The following is a 24,920-nucleotide window of genomic DNA, read 5'->3' as shown; positions in this document are numbered from 1 at the left end:
GATGGATGGATGGATGATAGACTGATGAAAAGGACAGATAGAGGGTTGGATGGATGGAAGGATGGATAGTTAGACAGATGGATGGATGGATGGATGATAGACTGATGAAAAGGACAGATAGAGGGTTGGATGGATGGAAGGATGGATAGTTAGACAGATGGATGGATGGATAGATAGACAAATGGATGGATGGATGCAAGGACTGATAGATAGAGGGATGGATGGATGGATGGATGGATGGACGGACAGATAGACAGATGGATGATGGATGGATAGATGGACAGATGGATGATGGACGGACAGATAGACAGATTTCCCTGTTGTATTGAATACACTGTTAGGCCCCGATCACACAGAATGTGTTTGTACAGCGAGAGGCGGCTCTTTTGAACAGATTTCTGATTGCAGAGAGCGATATGAGCCCCGGGCGCCTCGCGGTTTAGAAGGAGCGCATGAAGTGGAAAAAAAGTAACGTCATCGCGTTTTTTTTTCTATTGTCCAATCGAATGAATGGAGGCGGGTCTTCCGTTGTGGCGGCCGTTACCTTGATTAGACTGACAACACAGCTGATTCAGGGGTTTCGAACCCGAAAAACGCGTTCTGTGTGATAAAGGCCTTAGAATATATTAAAGTAAAAATACACTGATAATATCTGCTTCCAATATTGGCCGAATCAAACAGATTCATATGCTTTAAGATGCTGATATTGGCTGATTTTGCGATTTTTGGTAAAAATGGCTTTGGTTTGCCAGGTGTGGATGCCTCTTCCCAGTCTGTATTTTACCTTGCCGTGGACGGTAAGCGTAGTCTGCAAGTGCAGTGTGTGCCATCTGTACTAATACCCTCATGGCATGGCACAGCTCCACACGTGCATGTGCATGACAGTTCTCCAGGTAGGCTTGATCTAACCCAGGTGCGCTTCAGCCCTCAGCTCACACTCGCTGCACTCGCTGCACTCGATGCCTGAGGAGTCTAACGCTGGTTAATCATTTCCTGTCTGTTTACGGCTGTGTGACACATCATAGTTCCTGGATGCTGTTCGTAGAACAAGTTTGTGTTTGTCATGTGTGTCAAATACCCGAAAATATATTTCTTCATACATGGCATGACGTATGATTCTCTGTGGTTGACGGACAGGTCTAAAGATGTTTTTGCTATATCCTGTTGCCGTTTATATCACGCTCATTTCTGACTTAGAGCCATAAAGTGAACTTATCTCATATGTCATGAGCTCTCCAATAATCCGATCATCATTTACTCACCCTCATGTTTTATATGACATTCCTTCTTCCATGTAAGGCAGGAGATGTTTTGGTCTTCTGATGTCCACATCATATATTAGAGTGTGTTAAAGCATCATACGCTTTCAGATGTATAGTGCATGCGACTAATTTTATGCATTCTAGTTCATATTTGTTTTGGAGCTTTGGTTACTATTTTTGTGTTTGCGTTCCATGGAAAGGAATCAAGTCATACAGGTTTGGAACAACATGAGAGTGAGCAAACAATGAAAGCATCTTCAGTTTTGGGTGAACTTTCCCTTTAAAACTTCATTCCCTGCCCATTAGAATCAATCCTTTGGGTTTGACCATTCCCTAGAACAGGGATTCGGCAAGGGCATGCTAAAACATTCAGAGGAAAACGCCGTAAATTTAAAATAAATAATAAAAAAACAGGATTAAATTCAATAAATTAATTTAATCCTTGAAAATAAAAAATAAATATATAGTAATAAAACAATATTTTATGAAATATAAGGAGTGGTGGTCCATTAAAAAGTTAGGAGAGAAAAAAAACAATAAATTACTTGAATTAAATTAAATAAATAAATAGAAAATTACATTAAAATAAATATTAATAAGAAATAAAGGGAGTGTTAAAAAAATGTAGAGGAAAACAGTGTAAATTTAAAATACATAAATAAATAAAAACAGGATGAAATTCAATAAATTAATTAAAATACTTGAAAATAAAAATAAATATAGTAATAAACCAATATTTAAATAATTAAATATAAGGAGCGCTAGGTGGTCCATTAACAATTTAGGAGAAAAAAAACACAATAAAAATTAATTTGAATTAAATTAAATAAATAAATAGAAAATATATTAAAATAATAAATAAATATTAATAATAAATAAAGGGAGTGTTAGTAGGTGCATGAAAAGTTTAGAGGAAAACTGTGGATTTAAAAAAAAAAAAAAAAAAAAAATACAATTCAATTAAATAAATAAATAAATATAAAAATATAGTAAAATAAATATATAGTAAATAAAATAACATTTAAATAATTAAATAAAGGGAGTGTCAGGTGGTCAATTGAAAGGTTAGGAGAAAAAAAATATATAATTAAAATAAGATTAAATAAATAAATAAATAAATAAATAGAAATTTTGTTAAAATAATAAATAAATAATACATGAGATTAAATAAATAAATAAAAATACATAAATAAAGGGAGTGTCAGGTGGTCCATTGAAAAGTTAGGAGGAAAAAAAAGTAAAATAATTTCTATTTATTTATTAATTTAATCTTGTTTTTAAATAATAAATAAATATTACATGAGATAAATAAATAGAAATAAATAAAGGGAGTTTTAGCAGACTATTACAGAAGTTTAAAAGCAATAAAAAATTGAAATATAACCAGAAATCCAGTGTAAAAAAATGTAAAAATAAACTTCAATATATAAATCTATTATCAAAAATTGATTAAAATGAATGAATAAATAAAAAATACAAACAGTACATTACTATAGTGAGTAGGAAACATGATAATGTAGTGTAATAGAATCTAAATAATATTGAACACATTTATAATATACCATTTTCACAGTATAAATCGGTTCTTTATACATGAAAATATATAGCAGATTTTATTTTTAGGGTGTGTGTCCCATGTGATGATCATATTTGGGTGTCTAAAGCATGAATAAGCGTCGTTCCCGAATGAAACGCTGGTGTTTGCGACCCCTGTCCCACAGGCCAGCAGAAGCAGGTGGACCCAGAGACCTTCCGCTTCTTCTACAGCTTCTGGAAGGAGACTGAAGCAGCGGCTCAGGACGTGGACTTACCGGCCGTCGTGCTGGAGCACCTGGAGAGCGATGAGTGCGTCTACAAGCTCTCCTCATCCATAAAGACCAGCCACGGCGTGGGAAAGATCGCCATGACCCAGCGCAGGCTCTTCCTGCTGACGGAGGGCCGGCCGGGATACGTCGAGATCACCAAATTCAGAGATATTGAGGTGAGGGTCACCCAAGCACCTGAGCATGTTTAACTGTTCCCTCCTCGTGTAACCTTGACACTCCTTACTCTTCTCATCCAGGATGTGAAGATATCTTCTGCTCCTTTCCTTCTGCTGAGGATCCCGTCGCTCAAGATCAAAACGTCCTTCAGGAAGGAGTCGTTCGAGGCCAATCTGAAGTCGGAGTGTGACCTTTGGCACCTGATGATCAAAGAGATGTGGGCCGGGAGGAAGATAGCGGACAGTCATAAGGTTTGATGAGTGCAGGATTTTCTTCTTTTTGCCAAATTCATTTTCTAGCTCAGGGATTCCAGCCGAAGCCCTTTGACATAAAATACTTCAAATATTTCAAATCTCTTTCCCCTGAGATTTGAAATATTTAACAACACATTTGCATGTTCACGGCTCTCTAATGTCAGACGGTCACTTGACATGTAGGTAAACAAATAAAATATTTCATTCTTTTTTGTACGTGATTTATTTCAATTTGTTTTATTTTAAAATGATTTACTTACAGTATAGGGTTGCACAATATTTATGATTATTTTATCAAACATTTCAAAAAAAATATTTTTATTAACTTTCTTTATTGCTTTTAAACTATTTATATTATTATTTGTAACTCTAAAACAATATATAGTAACTTATTTGCAATACATTTACATTCTTTATTGCTTTTAAATATGATTATTTATTTTTAACTAATTATACAAAAATACTATAGTAACTTATTTACAATATATTTACATTCTTTATTGCTTTTAAATATGATTATTTATTTTTAACTAATTATACAAAAATACTATAGTAACTTATTTACAATATATTTACATTATTTATTGCTTTTAAATATGATTATTTATTTTTTACTAATTATACAAAAATATTATAGTAACTTATTTACAATATATTTTCATTATTTATTGCTTTTAAATATGATTATTTATTTTTAACTTATTATTAAAAATATTATTGTAAATTTGCAATATATTTACATTCTTTATTGCTTTTAAATATAATTTTTTTATATAATTTCTATTTTTAACTAATTATTAAAAATAATTGTAGTAACTTATTTGCAATATATATATACATTCTTTATTACTTTTAAATATAATTTTATTTTTAACTAATTATTAAAAAATAATTATAGTAACTTATTTGCAATATATTTATATTCTTTATTGCTTTTAAAATATAATTTTGTTATTTTTATCTAATTATAAAAAATATTATAGTAACTTATTTGCAATATATTACATTCTTTATTGCTTTTAAATATGATCATTTATTTTTAACTAATTATACAAAAATATTATAGTAACTTATTTACAATATATTTACATTATTTATTGCTTTTAAATATGATTATTTATTTTTAACTAATTATAAAAAATATTATAGTAACTTATTTGCAATATATTTACATTCTTTATTACTTTTAAATATAATTTTATTTTTAACTAATTATTAAAAAATAATTATAGTAACTTTTTTGCTATATATTTATATTCTTTATTGCTTTTAAAATATAATTGTTATTTTTATCTAATTATAAAAATATTATAGTAACTTATTTGCAATATATTACATTCTTTATTGCTTTTAAATATAATCTTTTTTGTAATTTTATTTTTAACTCTAATTATAAAAAATAATTATAGTAACTTATTTACAGTATAGGGCTGTATGAAAAAACATTTTAGGCCCATTTTGATTATGCCATATTGTCATCTGCGGCTGAATGTTTTTTCAGCACTCTTTATTGCTTTTAAACTATTCTTTATTGCTCATTATTATTACAAATAATAAAACAAAGTTTATGTTTATCAACATATTAATATTGAAAGGATACAATTGTATTTTAAATAAAAAAGCAATATTTGATTGGAATATTAATAATCAGTATTAATAATCATTCAAGTTCTTCAAGTTCAAAACTTTTATTTTGGTGAAAACAACACTTCTTGTTTCAAATCTTGCTGCAAACGTATATGTCCACCTAAATGTTCCCAAATGCAAGTTATACACGACATGCACAGATGGACTGAAAACACCCGAATACTGTGTGAAATAACACCATCCTGCACAATGTTGGAGTTTCGAGCAGATACCAGACTGAATGCAGGTTTGGATGTGAGGTGCTGTGGTGTTGGGGTTTGGTTTCGGCTGGAGTCAGATTGCTGTTCGTCAGAAGCTCTTGCCTGAGGGTCAGGAGTGTGTGATCGTGTGAATGTGTGCTGTGATATCTCTGGTACAGGACCCTCAGTTCATGGAGCAGGCCTTGACAAACGCCCTGCTGATGGACGCTGTGGTCGGGAGCCTGCAGTCACAGAAGGCCATCTACGCCGCCACCAAACTGGCCTACTTTGACAAGATGAAGTTAGAGGGTGTGTATCACTCAGTTAGTTATCACTGTGTGTGTTAGTCTGAAGTAGTGCTGGGTGGCTCATCATATTTTATTTTCAATTAATTCCATTTAGTCGTTTTCAATAGACTGTGGAAGTGCACTTAACATAGCTCATCTTATTCATTGTTGTCGAATTTATTTTTGTATAAATATTAAATATAGTTATACATTATCCACTTGTTAAGTCGTGACGTACGGAACGTCGTTTCTGGGTCCAAGCCTCAACTCGTTTCACTTGCGAATGCCATCGACGGCCGTTTATGAGCGCTATTTATTCATATTAAACATCAAAAGTTAAACATTTTAAATACTTAGTCCACACAACAGGCTCTGTGCTCACAGTGTCACGGACATTAACATTTTAATATTAAAGGGTTAGTTCAACCAAAAATGAAAATTCTGTCATTAATTACTCACCCTCATGTCGTTGGACACCCGTCAGTCCTCCGTTCATCTTCGGAACACAAATGAAGATATTTTAGTTGAAAGCTGATGCTGAGAAAGGCTTCAGATAGGCCTCCATTGGCATTCAGTACATTTACACTCACAAGACCCATAAAAGGCACTTAAAACATCGTTAAAAAGTCCATCTCACCACAGTGGCTCTACAATAATTTTATGATGCGACGACAATAGTTTTTGTGCGAAAAAAAAAAACCAAATAACGACTTTATTCAACCTCTTCTTGTCTTCCGTGTGTGCCTCCACGACGCATGCGCGAGAATATGACGCAGATCCGGCGTTCGGGAATCCATGAAATGCACACTTTAACCCCATTTTGAGAACTACGCCGAGACCTAAAGCACGATCAATGTAGAATTCAACAGCTTAGACACGCGCGTCTTCCTCTGCTTGTAAACAAATCGCTTCTGGGTCATGTGTCCGAACGCCGGATCTACGTCATATTCTCGCGCATGCGTCATGGAGGCACACACGGAAGACAAGAACAAGTTGGATAAAGGTGTTATTTTGATTTTTTTTTGCGCACAAAAACTATTGTCGTCGCATCGTAAAATTATTGTAGAGTCACTGTGGTGAGATGGACTTTGTAACAACGTTTTAAGTAGGGATGCACCGAATCCAGATTTTTGGGGTTCGGCCGAATACCGAATCCACTGGTTAAGATTCGGCCGAATCCGAAACCGAATACCGAATCCTACTCCCATCCGCAGTCCATTATCACAGTAAACACATTAATGAAGTAAACAACATCCACAGCAGTGTAGGGATGCTATTGACCATTAACTGTTTTGGTCAAGTTTACTAAAGTAAACATTGTCGTGTATGTTCTTCTCGCCGCTATTTCATGATGGTTTATAGAAAAATTACCACGAGTCGTCCTCTGTTGTTTCAAAGAACAATCCAACGGAGAGCGCAGGAGGCGCGCGCTAGGGTTGTGCCGACATCAAGATGGAGCGCCACCATCGTGATGCCACGCCCCCGTTGCGAGTCTGCGACACACACTAATCCTCTTCTTTCTATAGTATTAGTTAAACTAAAAACTTAGCAGGGATTGCTCTGTAAATTAAATTGAGAATGTAGCTAATGCATATATGCTATTTTAAATACTGTAGTCTATGCCAGATATATAGCCTACATTCGGCAGAAACCGAACCCAGTCAAAAAGCCCAATATTCGGCCGAATCCGAACCCGAACCCTGGATTCGGTGCATCCCTAGTTTTAAGTGCCTTTTATGGGTCTTGGGAGAGTAAATGTACTGAAAGCCAATGGAGGCCTATCTGAAGCCTTTCTCAGCCATCAGATTTACACTAAAATATCTTCATTTGTGTTCTGAAGATGAACGGAGGTCTGACGGGTGTCGAACGACATGAGGGTGAGGAATTAATGACAGAATTTTCATTTTTGGGTGAACTAACCCTTTAACATTTATTTGATCAAAAAGACAGTAAAATTGTGAAATATTATTACAGTGTAAATCAGCTGTTCTCTATGTGAATATATAGTAAAGTGTAATTTATTCCTGTGATCAAAGCTGAATTTATCATCATTACTCCAGTCTTCAGTGTCACATGATCCTTCACAAAATCACTCTGATATGAGGATTTTCTGCTCAACAAACATTTATGATTATTATTAAAGTTTTTTTGCTTCATATTTTCCAGGACTCTTTGAGGAATAGAAAGTTCAAAAGAACAGCATTTATTTGAAATAGAAACTTTTGTATAATTTTAAATGTCTTTACTGATCAATTTAATTCGTCCTTGATGAATAAAAGTATGAATTTCTTTAGCAAATAGTTTTTACAGACCCGCCTAAACTTTTGAACGGCAGTGTATAATATTTATTTTACTTGTTTATCATTTTAAAATCTGATTTAGTTGTTTTTGAATTGTTTAAAGCGAATCTGCTGTAAATTTTTTTGTTCAATAGTCAATGAGTAATTGTGTTAAATCGTTGTAATCTCTCAATATTGACCAAAGTAATCATGTTTATGATTTTTGCCATAAATGATCAGTGTGTGCGTCACCAACAGTGTGTGTTACATCTGATAACACTCTCGCTTTGGCTAAAATCATCTGCTGAATGATTAAATGTAAGTTTAGTGACTGTATGTCTCTTGTGATAGTGCCCATGATGGTCCCCAAAACTACATCTGAGACCCTAAAACACAAGATCAACCCATCACTGGACCAGACGTCTCCTCAAGCGGTGGACGTCCTGCTCTACACACCTGGTAAGTCTGCCAGCTTTCTGCTAAACATCACAACAAAGAAAAGTCATGCGAGTTGGGCTCAGTATTTTAACACCAAGACAAACATATTTTGATTTCATAACAAGTGTCTTTCACTTTTAAGCTGCTCCGTGTCGCCCAGATGAACCAGTTTGACCTGGTAATTCCTCACACGTCTCACTGATGTTTGTAGATTCAGTGCAGATGGATGTTGTTTCACTCTTTCTGCGGTCATGGAGAAGAACCGGTTTCCAGAAACTGCTTCGGGGCCGAGTTCACATGCTCAGTTATTTCCTCCGTCCTTCCAGTGTGTGATTACGACACATTTCCACGTCTCATGACTCACTACATTAATGTCATTAACGTTTCCTCAGACTGACTTACTGTAACACAAACCTTTGCTCTCGAGTGACTCAATTCACTTAAGGATCTAAAGCTTTGCTGCGCTTAATTCTTCCCTGTTTGTCAAAGGTGTAACAGCAGCTAAACAAACACGAGTCCAGGTTACAGGGCTATTCACAGGGAATTTCAGAGGCTCTGTCGATATGCATTCAAAACCACAAGAGATCAGAGAAAGCTGCTGTTATGTCACACATCTGGAATCCTTTTGCTACTTCAGATTAGACAAACTCCAAGACTGTAGGAAGCATCTGAACTAGAGCTGCATGATTAATCGGTAAAAGATCCAATCACCCACCCAATCTCGTTCCTAAATGAAAACGATTGGGCTCTGCCTATTAAATCTTTGACACAATTACACCGGGACATTCAGATCTAGTCATTCAAATGCCACTGACCAAAGAGAAAGCAGATGTCCTGTACAGGTATGAAAAGTCTTTTCAGCCACACAATATTGTTATTTATGTGTTACAAATATTCATATTATCACAGAAAGACTGGGATAAAAGTTTATCGTTCGGATATAAACACTGATGTAGTGATCAAAATAGAGCAAATCACCTTTTGAAAATAACTTGACACTTCAAATATTGTATAAATTACATCTTAACGCCAGTAGGTGGCGACAAGTGACTGTTAAATTAATTTTTCATTGAATCATTCATTCAAGAGATTTGTTCAAAAACGCTGATTCATCTAGTAATGAAACAAGTGAGTCATTGAATCATTCAAGAGATTTGTTCAAAAACGCTGATTCATCCAGTAATGAAACAAGTGAGTCATTGAATCATTCAAGAGATTTGTTCAAAAACGCTGATTCATCCAGTAATGAAACAAGTGAGTCATTGAATCATTCACTCAAGAGATCCGTTTAAAAATGCTGATTCATCCAGTAATGAAACAAGTGAGTGAGTAAATCATTCATTCAGGAGATTCGTTCAAAAAAGCTGATTCATCCATTAATGAAACGAGTGAATCATTCATTCAAGAGATTTGTTCAAAATCGCTGATTCATCCAGTTATGAAACGAGTGAATCATTGAATCATTCATTCTGGAGATTCATTCAAAAAAGCTGATTCATCCATTAATGAAACGAGTAAGTCATTCATTCTAGAGATTTGTTCAAAAACGCTGATTCATCCAGAAATGAAACAAGTGAGTCATGGAATCATTCATTCAAGAGATTTGTTCAAAAAGGCTGATTAATCCAGTAATGAAACGATTGAGTCATTGAATCATTCATTCAAGAGATTTGTTCAAAAAGGCTGATTAATCCATTAATGAAAGGAGTCATTGAATCATTCATTCAGGAGATTCATTCAAAAAAGCTGATTCATCCAGTAATGAAACGAGTCATTAAATCATTCATTCAGGAGATTCATTCAAAAAAGTTGATTCATCCAGTAATGAAACGAGTGAGTCATTGAATCATTCATTCAGGAGATTCATTCAAAAAAGCTGATTCATCCAGTAATGAAACGAGTGAGTCATTGAATTATTCATTCAGGAGATTCATTCAAAAAGGCTGATTCATCCAGTAATGAAACGAGTGAGTCATTGAATCATTCATTCAAGAGATTTGTTCAAAAAGGCTGATTAATCCAGTAATGAAAGGAGTCATTTATGAGAGTCATTGAATCATTCACTCAAACTTTTTTAACATGTAATTTACTAGAGGTTCTGACAAACTATTAATTGCTGCAGTCTATTTAAAATGTTTAATTAATCTGAATTAATTTCGTTTTTATTTAAAAAATCGTGCAGCTGTAATCCGAAGACATATGGTTTTACTTCACATATTTTAAAGTACCTTTAGTCATTTTACACTTGAATTTAAAAATTTTTTTTTATTACTATTGCCTTTTGTTGTTGTTATGAGATCAAGAAACAAAAACCTACATTTGTATATATTCTGAAGAATGCAATTCAAATCCAAGCTAAACTTAAACTCAAACTACTATAGAACAGCAATCAGAATACTTCAGTCTTTCTGTTGCGTGACATTAACACACTGTCCAACTCCTGTTGGTTCAGCTGATGGCAAAAGTCACATGTTTTCCTTCCATGTCTGAGGAGTGACACACTGTAAACGGCCTCATAAAACCTGCCGAGATCATTTACGGGTCACATTCCACCTCGAAACAAAAGGAAAACAAATGAGACCTTAAAGAAAGCTTTTAGGAGTATTTAGATTATTTTTCTTTGTGACAATTAAGCAGATTTCCTCCTTATATATTCATTAATGTAATACAAAAAAAAAAGTTATTTATATTGTGAAGTGTTTATACATAATGTTGAATTCATGCCGAGAGTCGGGGAAACATGTGGTTGATAGACATTCTTCCATTTTTTTATTATGATTGAATATGACGTGTTTTTGTGAGATTTGCATGGTTATGCATCCCCAGGACAGCACAGATGTAAGTCTAGAAACACCCATAATGCCCTGTGAGTTCTGTTGTAAGGGTCTGTGACACAGCAGGGAGGATTTCAGTTGGAAACGGAAACATTATGAAACGCAGATACTCTGTAGTGATTTCCAGCATGCTGAAGTGTGTGTGTGTGTGTGTAGGTCAGCTGGGTGTGTCTGAGCTGGATGGCGGTGGGAACCCAAAGCTCTGGTGTGCACTGAGTGATGGGAAGGTGCTGGTGTTCGACGCGGCCAGCTGGTCCATGCAGCAGAACTCTGTTCAAGTGGGGACGTCCCGTCTGGTGAGGAACTCGAGATAGATTACATGACCTTGATGGATGACGTATAACATGCCTTGCCTTTACGCCTTATCATCTCCATATCAGCCTTTAGAGGTTGAGTGTGAGTTTCAGGAGGAGTACATCAGCTGTGTGTGTGTAATTACCATTCAATATAAATATATATATATATATATTGTGCATTATCATTCTAATAATTGAACGGCCCGGAGTCAATTATTCCGCTTATACTACGGTTACCACACCTCAAGACATCGATCCGATTATATATTTAATGGGATTCGTCCGGTTTTTGTACTTAAATCGCTATTGTGAGTAGGACTATTTCTTCCGCGTCTCATCCAACAGCTCTTTTGCTAGTTCCGAAACGTCATTTTAAAGCTGTTAACGAAGGCTTGAGCCGTGGATAGCATTCTACTGCAGTTATTAATAAAGTTATTAGAGAGAGAGAGAGAGAGAGAGAGAGAGAGAGAGAGAGAGAGAGAGAGAGAGAGAGAGAGAGAGAGAGAGAGAGAGAGAGAGAGAGAGAGAGAGAGAGAGAGAGAGAGAGAGAGAGAGAGAGAGAGAGAGAGAGAGAGAGAGAGAGAGAGAGAGAGAGAGAGAGAGAGAGAGAGAGCGCTTGTGTGAACTAGGCTCCCTCTGTGCGTCTCTAAACAGCTGTTATTACCTCGCTAGTGAAAAAATGTCACGTGTAGCCTTTAAGTTGCTCCACTATATGGGCTAACTGATCAAATCGTCAGGGCAGCGCTGACAGCTTTCTGTGCAAACTGTGTGCGAGCATGTGTGATTTCAGTAATGAGACAGAAAAGCTTGCCTTTGTTGGTTTTCATCTGGACTGTCTAATACTGCTGCCGCCCAGTTGTTGAACGTTTTATATTCACTGTAAATATTAAGATTTACTTTAGGAAAATTGTCTGTCATATTGTTGTTTTTTAGTCCTGTAATTTCCGTTATTACAGTTAACTATGCGCAGTGATATGGAACTGTAATGCGGTCAAGAGAGCTGCTGGAACTACGTTCGCTGTGCGTCTCCCAGAAAATAATTGCACACCTCAGAACGTTCATCAACCAATCAGATTCAAGCATTCAACGGCCCCGTAGTATAAATATATATATATATATATATGTATATATATACCCTACCATACCGGCGGTCAGCGGTACACAAGTCGACTTGCGCTAAAAGAGTGACCCCCGACGCTACGTTTTGTTTTGCTCTGTCATCTGGGCTTCTGCGTTCGTCCCATAGACCGTAAAAAAATATGGACGACGTGACTTCATTGACTTCCGCTGACCATAGTTGAAGCTTTTGTATGCTCGCTCACGGCGCTGACATCTTGGGACCGAGTCTGCGCAGTAGAGAGCAGGAAGTAGAGGCGCGATTATCAAGAGCCCGCCCACACTCTCGCAGATGCAGAACAATTCATAATGTTGGTGTGAAATAAACAGTTATAGAAATGTAGAGATTAAAGCTAAAGCTCCAATCTCCTCCCAAAAATCCCGAAAAAAGTCCGTTAGTGCCTCAGTGACAACTTCACTCAGAGAAGCCGTCAATCTCAGCTGTCAATCATGACGTCACACCCCCCGTTTTTATAGCATCACATAACTCACTAAAACTAAACTTATTTAAAAAGCGAACACTTGAAATGAAATCATCGTAATAAAAACTGCCTAAAATGACAGAAACCATCTTTAGGAAACAATTATTTGAAGTGTAATTGAATTGTTTAGTGTGTCTCGCGTCCATTCAAATACATGGAGGGGAGGGGTTTAGGAGCTATACTGGGACCGGCCACTGGGGGGCGATCGAGGCTCGGAAGCTTCAGTTTCTGACAGGAGCACTACAGGCTTGGTTCGTCAATACACATGCGTCAAGTCAAGGGTTCAAGGGTCAAGGGTTACTCTTTTAGCACAAGTCGACTGCGTACCGCTGACCACCGGAAGCTAGTTATTTCAGTCTATAGAGTTTTAAATATGGATATTTTTCTTACAAACGCACCACTTCACTTCAGTAGGCCTTTATTAACCCCCGGAGCTGTGTGGAGCAGTTATATGACAGATAGATGCACTTTTATGATGGATAGATGCACTTTTATAATGGATAGATTAACTTTTATGATGGATAGATGAACTGTTATGATGGAGAGATGCACTTTTATGATGGAGAGATGCACTTTTATGATGGAGAGATGCACTTTTATGATGGAGAGATGCACTTTTATGATGGAGAGATGAACTTTTATGGTGGATAGATGAACTTATGATGGAGAGATGAACTGTTATGATGGAGAGATGCACTTTTATAATGGATAGATGCACTTTTATGATGGATAGATGTACTTTTATGATGAATAGATGAACTGTTATGATGGAGAGATGCACTTTTATGATGGAGAGATGCACTTTTAGGATGGATAGATGCACTTTTATGATGGAGAGATGCACTTTTATGATGAATAGATGAACTTTTATGATGAATAGATTAACTTTTATGATGAATAGATGAACTGTTATGATGGAGAGATGCACTTTTATGATGGATAGATGCAGTTTTATGATGGATAGATGCCCTTTTATGAGGGATAGATTAACTTTTATGATGATAGATGCTCTTTTATGATGGATAGATGCACTTTTATGATGGAGAGATGCACTTTTATGATGGAGAGATGACCTTTTATGATGGATAGATGCACTTTTATGATGGAGAGATGCACTTTTATGATGGAGAGATGACCTTTTATGATGGATAGATGCACTTTTATGATGGAGAGATGCACTTTTATGATGGATGGATGCACTTTTATGATGGATGGATGCTCTTTTATGATGGATAGATGCACTTTTATGATGGATGGATGCTCTTTTATGATGGATAGATGCACTTTTATGATGGATAGATGCACTTTTATGGACTTCAAAAGTCACTGCCATTATAAAGCTGAAGAGCCAGGATATGTTTAAAATAACTCTGATTGTGTTCGTCTGAAAGAAGAATATCATATACATCTTGCATGACTTGAGGATGAGTAAATCATGGGCTAATTTTTATTTTTGGGTGAACTTTCCCTTTAAAGATGATTAAGATTCATTAGACTATTTTTAAGATTATTAGGAATTCATACTTACTGTATATCTATTGCACATTGGAGGCCACATCTATGACATGTTTTTGTATTTTATTTCATGACATTATTGTGATGCTGATCTTCATAGCTGTCATAGTAGTGCCGCCCTCTACTGTTTACTGTATTAATGCAGTTTGTCCACTCCTGTCAGAATTGCATGCTGGCAGTGAACCAGCAGCAGCTGTGGATCGGCTCGAAGGATTCGTTCATCTACATCATAAACCCGCGGAGTGTGTCGTGCAATAAACAGCTGACGGAGCACCGCGGCGAGGTCACCGGACTCACCCTGGAGGAGAGAGTCGACAAGTTCAGGTAAAGGACACAAAGCTGAACAGTCATTACCCAACATCAGTGCTAGTTGAACTGAGTTTTTTACCCGATGGCCGTTACAGTCAGACGGTGGCGTACTCGTGCAGTGAAGATGGCGGTGTGATCGTGTGGGACGTGTCCTCGCTGCAGGTCAGACGACAGTTCAGAGTCTCCTGTGACAGACTGCAGTCCATCCAGATCCACAAAGGCATGCTGTGGTGCTGTAAGTCGGCCTCACTTATTATTATTTGTAGTGATAATATTCCAAAAATGTTCGACTATTCCGTGCAAACAACATGGATAAACTACAAAAGGTAAACACTGTGGGATACTATAGAGCTGGGCTGGATATCTATTTCTCATGGTTAATCTTTTTTAATGCAGTTCTCAGTTGATGTGTGAACAAACAGCTTTCAAATTTTATACATTTCTATACAATGAAATTCAAATAATAAACAATAAATTGGCTCGTGAACCATTCATTTCTTCCACTTTACTACTAATTAACTAAGTAAACATGAATGAACATCAGAAGGTATGTTGACATACTAGTACAAATGATGCTGCCTTCACATGGAATTATTGCAAATATAAGTTTCCTAAGTAAAAAAATTGTACATGAACGCCCTCTCAAGTTGTATTTACTGCTGGGAAGCTCAGGGATAATTTTGATAAGTTCCCAAGTTGCGCGTGCCATAAATTTTAAAGGGAACCTATTATGCACAGTGCATTCAGTTGAACATAAGTTGTTCTGTTGTGTGTCTGCGATGTGTGTACACAACCACCCAATAATGGTAAAAATCCACACACTCCTCTCTTTAATCCCCATAAATCATAAGCAGTGTCTCACAATAAGCCGTTTGCGGTTTCAATGCAATGTAACATCACATATGATTAGGCCCCGCCCACGATTGCTGACAGACTCTACCCTATTAGCATAAACCCCGCCCATTGCTGCTGACAGACTCTACCCTATTAGCATAAACCCCGCCCATTGCTGCCTGCAGACTCTGCCCTATTAGCATAAGTGAGTGAGCTGCACACAGTCTCCATGTTCATCTCCTCGCCAGAACATTCAAGTAAGAAATGTGTTCTTTTTAAAGCTGCTAAAGTTATTCAGTCAACATCAGTGAGTGATTTTCTGTTTGTATTTTGTTGTTTGTTTCATATTAACAGCAGATATAGCAGTAGGTACTGTATATTACGCTGATGTCACTTTAATAGACAGATGTGACACACACATGCCATTTCTTTCCCTGCAGTTTACGTTCACAGACATAACCTTGTGTGTATTTGACAGTTTAAGCGCAATAAGACGTGAAAGAGAACTTAGTTTAATACTCACGGGACGCTCTGTCAGACATCAGCTTTCTGTGCACGTATGTGTGTGTGTGCGCTCAGAAAACCATATATCAGATGTTTAGACTGATATGACTTTAAAACACATGCAGATAATACACTTTCATGATGATGAAGAACTGCAATGTCACATGAGGCAGAGTATCCGAGGCACAAGCTGTACAGACTCCGCCCTCTTCTGGATAGGGGGTGGAGCAGCAGTTAATTTGCATTTAAAGATACATGCACAAAAACAGCAGGTTCTTCCTTCCTGATCTGTGGGGTATTTTGAGCTGAAACTTCAAACACACACACACTCTGGGGACACATGAGACTTGTATTACATCTTGTAAAAAGGGGCATAATGGGGGCATAAACATGGCGAAGGGGAGAACGATTGTTGCTGTGACTGGATGCTTTACAGCTACATCTCCTTGTCTTGTCGTTAAAGTAGTGCATATTTACATATAACCATTTGAAGTAGTGAATGTTTAAATGTCAATGAATGGGATGCTAAATATATAATTTTGGTTTTAATTCGATTCTCCCAATAAATAGGCAAGAATAATCCTGGTGTCTTTCATGATTCCTGTTCTTTCCGACAGCGAAGCACTTAAACACGACAAGCTTTTAATCACAACTTCAGAAGTAGGAAGTAGGACATTTCCTGTAGCACTTGAAGGCAGCATTAGGGAAATGTGTCATGTCTCTTGTAATCGATCCATCAGTGTTTCAACCGCGTCAATCAAACAATCAAATCCCTTCAGTGACCATAGCTTGATAACTCTACTAGAATAATAATTTTGATACATATATGCACTGTATTACACATTCATTATATGTTGTACTTATCCTGTTGTCTGTTTTGAATAAATCTGTCATGAAAACAAGTGTTTATTACAGCCACTGTTTAAATGTTGGAGTGTTGACTACTATTACAAACTTTTTGTGTGTGTTAAAGGTGGCCGTGATTGTGTGATGGAAGTGCGCAGGAACGGCACGGTGCATCGTAAGATGTCTCTTCCAGATCACCTGCTGAGTTCCCCGAGGGGTTTCAGCAGTTTCCTGCTCTTTAATGAGGTAAAAAACAACGGCTTTGACATTTCCCCACGGCTAGACTCTGTTTCAGAGCGCGGCCGGCTCTCTGTGTCCATCCAGCTGGGCTTCAGGACTCATTAGGTTAATGGATCGCACGTGTGAGGTCATTTACGGGCAGTTTTAATGGGTCTCGGCCTCTCTGATGATCTGTGGTGGGACAGGCTTTGATGATTTCCAAAAAAAAGAGATTCTCAAAAAGTTGCTATGGTGTTGTGAGTGGTTGCGAGGTGGTATCTAAGTAAACAGAAGTCTGTGATTTTTCACCCAGCGCTGCAGGGATGACGTATTTGTGTAGGACAATACCTGGAAGCTATCATTTTAGCTTTAGTCATTGGGTTTGTGGTTAAATGGCTGAAGTAAAGTCAATCTCAAGATATTTTACGACAGTGATAGCCAACTCGTGTGTTTTTTAAACTTTTATGTCTTGAAAAAGGCGTTCACTAAAAATGTCTAAATGTGACGACAGAGGTTATCAGGGACATTAAAGTCCCACTGAAGTGCCTTGAAATGCGCAGAATTATTCAAAGTGTTGACGTAATTTCCTGTGAAACAGGAAGACAGGGCGGGACATATCGAGCAGCTCCTCCCCTTTTTTAAACAGCCAATAGCGCTTTGTTTATATCACAGTTTGACTAAAGCCGTTGAGCTTGGTAAAGCCACAGTTTCCTCCTACATGATGTTAGCAACATGGTAAAATGTTAACATCCTATGTTAATTAGTTTGATTATGATTTGACTTTTGTAACTTCAGTGAGTGTGTAGTGTCGCTGTTTGAGCATAAACAACATCTGCAAAGTTATGAAGCTCAAAGTTCAAGGAAAAGGGAGATATTTTCTTTTACAGAAATCTCTTTAAGAACTACAACTAACGTCTGGTAGGGAATACACAAGCTTCTTCACGGGTTAGTGACATTACACACACCTGCAAACTTGTCGCTTTTCGGGGACAATCGCCGTTTTCTTGGTCAATTGGGTCATTTACGTGAATCGCGTAGAACCGGAGAATTTTTGTTTTGGGTGGGGGGGGGGTGTAACGTTGTACGCGTGTAACGTTACCGAACAGTTTCCGAGTGCAATCTTTAACAGTTCACAGTCGGCTTGAATTAAGTGCGGAACACACTTCAGTCCGAGTTCCCACATGAACATATTAAGTATTCAGTCCATTTTATTGCGAAATTCAAACGATAAATGCCGTTTTTTACGCTCTAAGTGGCGTGCGCACGCGCATGAACGCGATCATCTGTGAGGGCGATCGATCATCTCTTACTAAAGAATAAACATGAATGACGATCTGAAGGTATGCTGAGGATACATTACAACTTACTGTCATGTATCATATGTGGTGTAATCGCTAAATCAGTGTTTCAACGGCGCAAAGACGTCAATATAACTGCTTTTAAACTAAACAATGTCATGTAACGTTAGCATCATTTACCTCAGGCAGTCATTCAGTGTCCACAGAATTTTATTCACTAGAGAAATCAACTCTTTCACTAAATATATGCTCTATATTAGCCGTTATATTCATTATATTCTACTTAAACTGTTAGAAATGTTTTGATTATTTCATGCATGTTAAATAAACCTGTCATGAAAATGACAGACACTGTGTATACATTATTATATTTCAACAACGAATTGGAGAAAAAAAATATTTATAATTAGATTTAGAAGTTAATGCAAAAACTGCCTTATGTGAAGCTTACATGTTTGCACACAATGTGTTATTTGAGTGTTGATTATTATACCTAAAAATAAATAGCAACTGAATTTAGGCTAATAGTTTGGGCTCTTTTGTTAACCTTTAATATTAATGTGCAAGTAAGGGCTCCCTATATAATTTACAGAAATATCTTCAATAAACTTTTAGATATAATTTAATGAATTCAAGGACAGACACTTTTTTTCTTCTTCAGTAAACCGCTGTTAAATATAAAAAATTAATTAAAAGCAATTTTGTAAAACTGCTGTACCGAACCCGTACCGAACCGTTATTTCGAAACCGAGGTACGTACCGAACTGTCAGTTTTGTGTACCGTTACACCCCTACTGTCAGTCTTTTATTTTTTGTGTCATGCGTCACAACACTTCTTTGAGTTCCAGGCATTTCCGCGTTGTAAATAAAATCATTTTTTAAATATTAAATGTGTCATTCTCTTTAAGTCACGCTCAGAAATGTATAATTCGCATATTAAACCCCGCCTCCCGAGAACACAACAAAGGGGGTGAGATTATCATGACAGAATATGCTAATCAATGACTTACTCATAAATTCATCATCTATCCATTCAGAAACATCCTGTCTCATTCTACATGCCATCTCTTCTTCTTGAGTCTCTCCATCATTGTCCAACTCCGGTTTGAACATAAAAGGCTGAACAGTCTGTGTGAGGTAATCGGAGCTGCTAACATGAGCTCTTGAAGCTCCTCCCCATGAGCAGCAGCTCATTTGCATTTAAAGGGACACATACAAAAATGGCACGTTTTTGCCTCACCCTCAAAAAGTGACAATTTTACCATGTTATAAAAATGATCTGTGAGCTAAAACTTCACATAAACACTCTTCAGAGATTTGTTTTAGATCTTGTAAAAAGGGGCAACCACACCTTTAAACTTAGTTGAAGCCTAAGGCTTCATATAAACTAAATATTTAAGGAAGCCTCCGATCAGGAGTAACGGTTGGAATAAAGCAGCAGACTGACTGAACTGCATCAATAAGCTCTTGTTTTATATGACAGACTTCAATTCTTTAGACATATAAGATAATACTGACATGTAGGGGTGTAACGGTACACGTATTCGTATTGAACCGTTTCGGTACAGGGCTCTCGGTTCGGTGCGCGTGTGTACCGAACGGTTATGAATGCAATCTTTAACAGTTAACAGTCGGCTTGTTTAAAGCGCGGAACACACTTCAATCCTAGTTCCCACACGAACATATTGAGTATTCAGTCCATTTTATCACGAAATTCAAACGATAAATGCCGTTTTAACTCTCTTTAATGTGGCGTGACTGATAGACGCGTATCAGTTCAACTTCAAGCGGCGGCGCGCGAGTGAACGCGAAGAGATGATCGTGCTCACTCGCGCACCACGCGCTGCCGCTTGAGAAGAAAGAATACATATGAATGAATATCTTAAGGTATGTTGAGGATACATTACAACTTACTGAAACGTATCATATGTTGTGTAATCGCTCCATCAGTGTTTCAACCGCGGAAAGACAATAAAACAGCTTGTAAACAATGTTGTGTAGAATCACGTTTATCTCAGAAGTCATTCAGTGTCCACAGCTGTTAGTTCACTAGAGAGATTAACTCTTTCACTGAATACATGCACTATATTAGCCTATATATTCATTATATTAGCCTATATATATTCATTATATACTACTTAGCCTGTTAGTGATGTCTTGTTTATTTAATGTTTAATTAAATGTCATGAAAATTACAGCTGATTATATTTCAACAACAAATTGGAGAAAAAATAATAATTAGATTTAGAAGTTAATGCAAAAACTGCCTTATGTGATGCTTATGAGTGTAGATTATTATATCTAAAAATAAATAGCAACTGAATTTAGGTTAATAGTTTGGGCTCTGTTGTTAATCTTTAATAGCAATATGTAAGTAAGGGCTCCCTATATAGTTTACAGCATTATCTTTAAGAAACTTTTAGTTATAACTGAATTAATTTAAAGGGTTAGTTCACCCAAAAAAGAAAATTCTGTCATTAATTACTTACCCTCATGTCGTTGGACACCCGTCAGACCTCCGTTCATCTTCAGAACACAAATGAAGATATTTTAGTTGAAATCCGATGGCTCTGAAAGGCCTCCATTGGCACAATGCCACGGTTCACTCTCAAGACCCTTAAAAGGCACTAAAGACGTCGTTACAAAGTCCATCTCACTACAGTGGTTCTACAATAACTTTATGAATCGGCGAGAATAGTTTTTGTGCGCAAAAAAACCCTAAATAACGACTTATATAGTGATGACGATTTAAAAACACGGCATCATGAAGCTTCGAAGCGTTATGAATCAGTGAGTCGATTCAGCGGTTTGGATCGCCAAATTTCAGCAGTTTGGCGGTTTGACACGCGATCCGAATCATGATTCGACTCACTGATTCATAACGCTTCGAAGCTTCATGATGCCGTGTTTTTAAATCGTCATCACTATATAAGTCGTTATTTAGGGTTTTTTTGCGCACAAAAACTATTCTCGCCGATTCATAAAGTTATTGTAGAAGCACTGTAGTGAGATGGACTTTGTAACGACGTCTTTAGTGCCTTTTAAGGGTCTTGAGAGTGAACCGTGCCATTGAGCCAATGGAGGCCTTTCAGAGCCATCAGATTTACACTAAAATATCTTCATTTGTGTTCTGAAGATGAACGGAGGTCTGACGGGTGTCGAACGACATGAGGGTGAGTAATTAATGACAGAATTTTCATTTTTGGGTGAACTAACCCTTTAAGGATAGACACAATTTTTTTTCATTAAACCTCTGTTGAATAAAAATTAATAAAAAGCCATTTTGTAAAACTGCTGTACCGAATCCGTACCGAACCGTGACTTCAAGTTTTGTGTACCGTTACACCCCTACTGACATGTGCATATTAATGATCTTGTGACGGGAATGTGATTGCAGTCGGAGCAGCTGTGGGCCGGTTTCGCAGACGCAGGAGAGCTGTGTGTGTGGCACTGCAAAGACCTGAACAAACCCTACATCAGGATCCAGCTCAAAGACTGCGCCGGGGTCGTCTGCATGATCAAAGTCAAGAATCAGGTGAGACACACGCCACACGTTTATCCCTCTGCCGGAATGCATGAGTTTTAGATTTTAAAAATGCCACTGAAATCTCCCGTTCTCAGATCTGGGTGGGCTGTCACGGCCGCAGCGCCGCAGGAAAGGCCCGCGGGAAGATCTACGTGGTGAACGCGGACCGGTACACGGTGGAGAAGGAGCTGGTCGCTCACACAGACAGCGTTCAGACGCTCTGCTCGGCTGAAGACCGGTACGTGCTCAGCGGAGCCGCGCAGGACGACGGCAAAATCGGCATCTGGAAGGTTGAGTAGAAACCAGCAGGAATCCTTGAGATATGAACACTTCTCTCACACAGTCTCTCGTTTCCATCCCCTAACATAAGAGGACAAATGCAAGAGGCATTGTGGAGTACGTACATGCACAGATGCACCGTATAAAACCATGAGAAATCTGCCGTATTACTATAGACACTGGACATTTGCGGCTAAAACATGCGTCATATTGAGTGTAAATATGCTTGTTACAGGAATATAACGTCTCAATATTGAAGGGAAAGACACTACTCGTATAATATATTCCTCAGTGTTATATCAATATTTATGCACCTCATTCATGTCTGAATGTGATTTATGATGGAGGATTTCCTCTGCACTGGAAGTCCAAAAACAGCAAACAAAGGGAGATAAAATGTGCCAGTGTAAATGTTTATTAGCGCACGCACACGAGCAGTAAAAGAGAGGCTTGTTTTTAGAAGTGTAACTGCGTTATAGGCCATTCACTTCTCATCAGGGAAACATCAGTATGTATTTTATACAAGTGAATTTATAAAGGGATCATTTTATAATTTTTTAAATAACTGGTGGCATTTTAGACATGTGAAAATGCACTTTACCAACACTAGGTATCGTATTTACCAATAATAGTAGTTTAGGATGCACAAGAGCAAAAGAACAATGAGCCTTAACTTGCAATGCCATAGACCATAATGAAGGAATTACTGTGTTATGCATTTCATGAGGAACTTTTGTAAATACAGTTTATCTATTGTATCTGTATTTAACTATGCAAAAATCCATTTTTAATGGCCATAATGGTTTTATATTGAAGCATTTTACTTCTGCATTTGTTCATAAATGTCATTTTTAAGATTAAGTTCATCAGGACTTCTGTATTTATTGTACATAGTCATTCATTTGTCTGTTTCTGGGATCCATTCAGAGTCAGAAACGCTCGTTTTTAAACACTAGAGGGCAGCAAATTCAATCTCTTCACGGCTTCATCTCTGAATCTGATACTAGTGCATTCATTACTATTGCAAAACTGCTCATTTAAAACAATATATGTGAAACTTTCAAACAATAGTACGCTTGTCACATGACCTAATCACAATGCAAGTGTAGCATTGCTGTTAATATATTCATCAGAAATTAAAAATATGATTATTGTGCATTTTTAATGTAGTTCTGTGCAAATTTGACAGTGTGAGTCAAGAGCAAATTCTACAAATGTAAATTTTTTTGTAGAATTTGCTCTTGACTCATTTGATCACACCGTCAAATCTGCACAGAACTGCATTAAAAATGCACAATAATCATATTTTTTGATTCTGATAAATGTACAGTGGACATAGCCTGAATATTATTAAGCCGTTTTATATTATTGCCAGGTGTTTTTAGATGTATGTGAAAACAAGAAAATAAGTTTAGCATCACGCTCTTAAGTGTTGTCGTCCCAGGGGACAAACGGCACATTTCGCTTCATTGAAGGCTGTAAAGTCCATCTGTAGAGTAGAGATTACGGTTCCTAATCATAATCTCCAGAGATCAGGAGTCATGTCGTCTAATCCCGTCTGTAGCCGCTCAATCCTCTTATCCAAGTGAATTATGGGCAGCTGTGTTCATTCATCTGAGCCGAGTCCAGACCAAACACACTGACCTGAAGAGCGGCAGCATTTGTTTGTTCAAATGAGAGATGCATAACAATTATTTAAAGATATGAATCACACAAAAATTGTAGTCATGTCATCATTTACTCACCCTCACACACATATGCAGATTTTCTTTTTTGACAGGTGTTTTGTAGATGACCGCTCACTGTGACCATGGCTGAATCCGAAATCGCCCCCTATGTCCTCAATTTGGGCATTATTTGAGTGGACAGTCATTTGTAGTGGTGTTCGAAACCATAATGGACGTTATCGAGTGCACTCATTCAATCCCACAATGCACTCAATGTACACTCAATGGCTGTCCAAATTCACTCACTCGTTTTCATATATACACACAGATCAGGCATAACATTATGTGGCAATATTATGCAAACTAATATTGTTGGTCCCCCTTTTTGCTGCCCAAACAGCCCTGACCCGTCGAGGTATGGACTCCACTAGACCCCTGTAGGTCTGCTGTGGTATCTGACACCAAGATGTTAGCAGCAGATCCTTTAAGTCGTCTAGCCATCACAATTTGGCCCTTCTCAAACTCGCTCAAATCCTTACGCTTGCCCATTTTTCCTGCTTCTAACACATCAACTCTGAGGACAAAATGTTCACTTGCTGCCTAATATATCCCACCCACTAACAGGAGATGAAGAGATCATCAGTGTTAGTCACTTCACCTGGTCATAATGTTATGACTGATCGGTGTACATTAATGCTGTCAAATCGATTAATCCTAAAAAGTTCATGTTAACATAATATGCGTGTTTACTGTGTGTATAATTATTATGTATATGTAAATGCACACACATGCATGTGTATATTAAAAAATAATTTATGATATAAATATATATGCAGTATAAACATGCAAATATTTCTTAAATATACA

At 37.1% G+C, this 24,920-nt stretch overlaps 1 protein-coding gene across 2 annotated transcripts in view; it reads left to right on the top strand.

Annotated features, from left to right (window-relative positions):
• Positions 1–24,100, top strand: part of dennd3a (DENN/MADD domain containing 3a) — a 50,329-nt gene extending 26,229 nt beyond the window's left edge. Inside the window, exons 15-25 of one of the 2 annotated variants that reach the window (XM_079828393.1) lie at positions 753–797; positions 2,984–3,243; positions 3,325–3,495; positions 5,504–5,633; positions 8,242–8,349; positions 11,319–11,458; positions 14,735–14,895; positions 14,976–15,115; positions 17,192–17,310; positions 21,979–22,116; positions 22,203–24,100. In XM_079828393.1, coding sequence (XP_079684519.1) covers positions 753–797; positions 2,984–3,243; positions 3,325–3,495; positions 5,504–5,633; positions 8,242–8,349; positions 11,319–11,458; positions 14,735–14,895; positions 14,976–15,115; positions 17,192–17,310; positions 21,979–22,116; positions 22,203–22,406 — 1,616 coding nt within the window. In that variant the 3' untranslated portion in view covers positions 22,407–24,100. The remainder of the gene's footprint in view (positions 1–752; positions 798–2,983; positions 3,244–3,324; positions 3,496–5,503; positions 5,634–8,241; positions 8,350–11,318; positions 11,459–14,734; positions 14,896–14,975; positions 15,116–17,191; positions 17,311–21,978; positions 22,117–22,202) is intronic. The other variant, XM_079828394.1, reaches the window with a different exon arrangement.
• Positions 24,101–24,920: the final 820 nt, after the last annotated feature.

This window comes from Gobio gobio (assembly GCF_949357685.1).
Source record: "Gobio gobio genome assembly, chromosome: 11".
In the NCBI taxonomy this organism is placed as follows: Eukaryota; Metazoa; Chordata; class Actinopteri; order Cypriniformes; family Gobionidae; genus Gobio; species Gobio gobio.
This window is presented reverse-complemented; position numbering and strand designations above follow the sequence as displayed.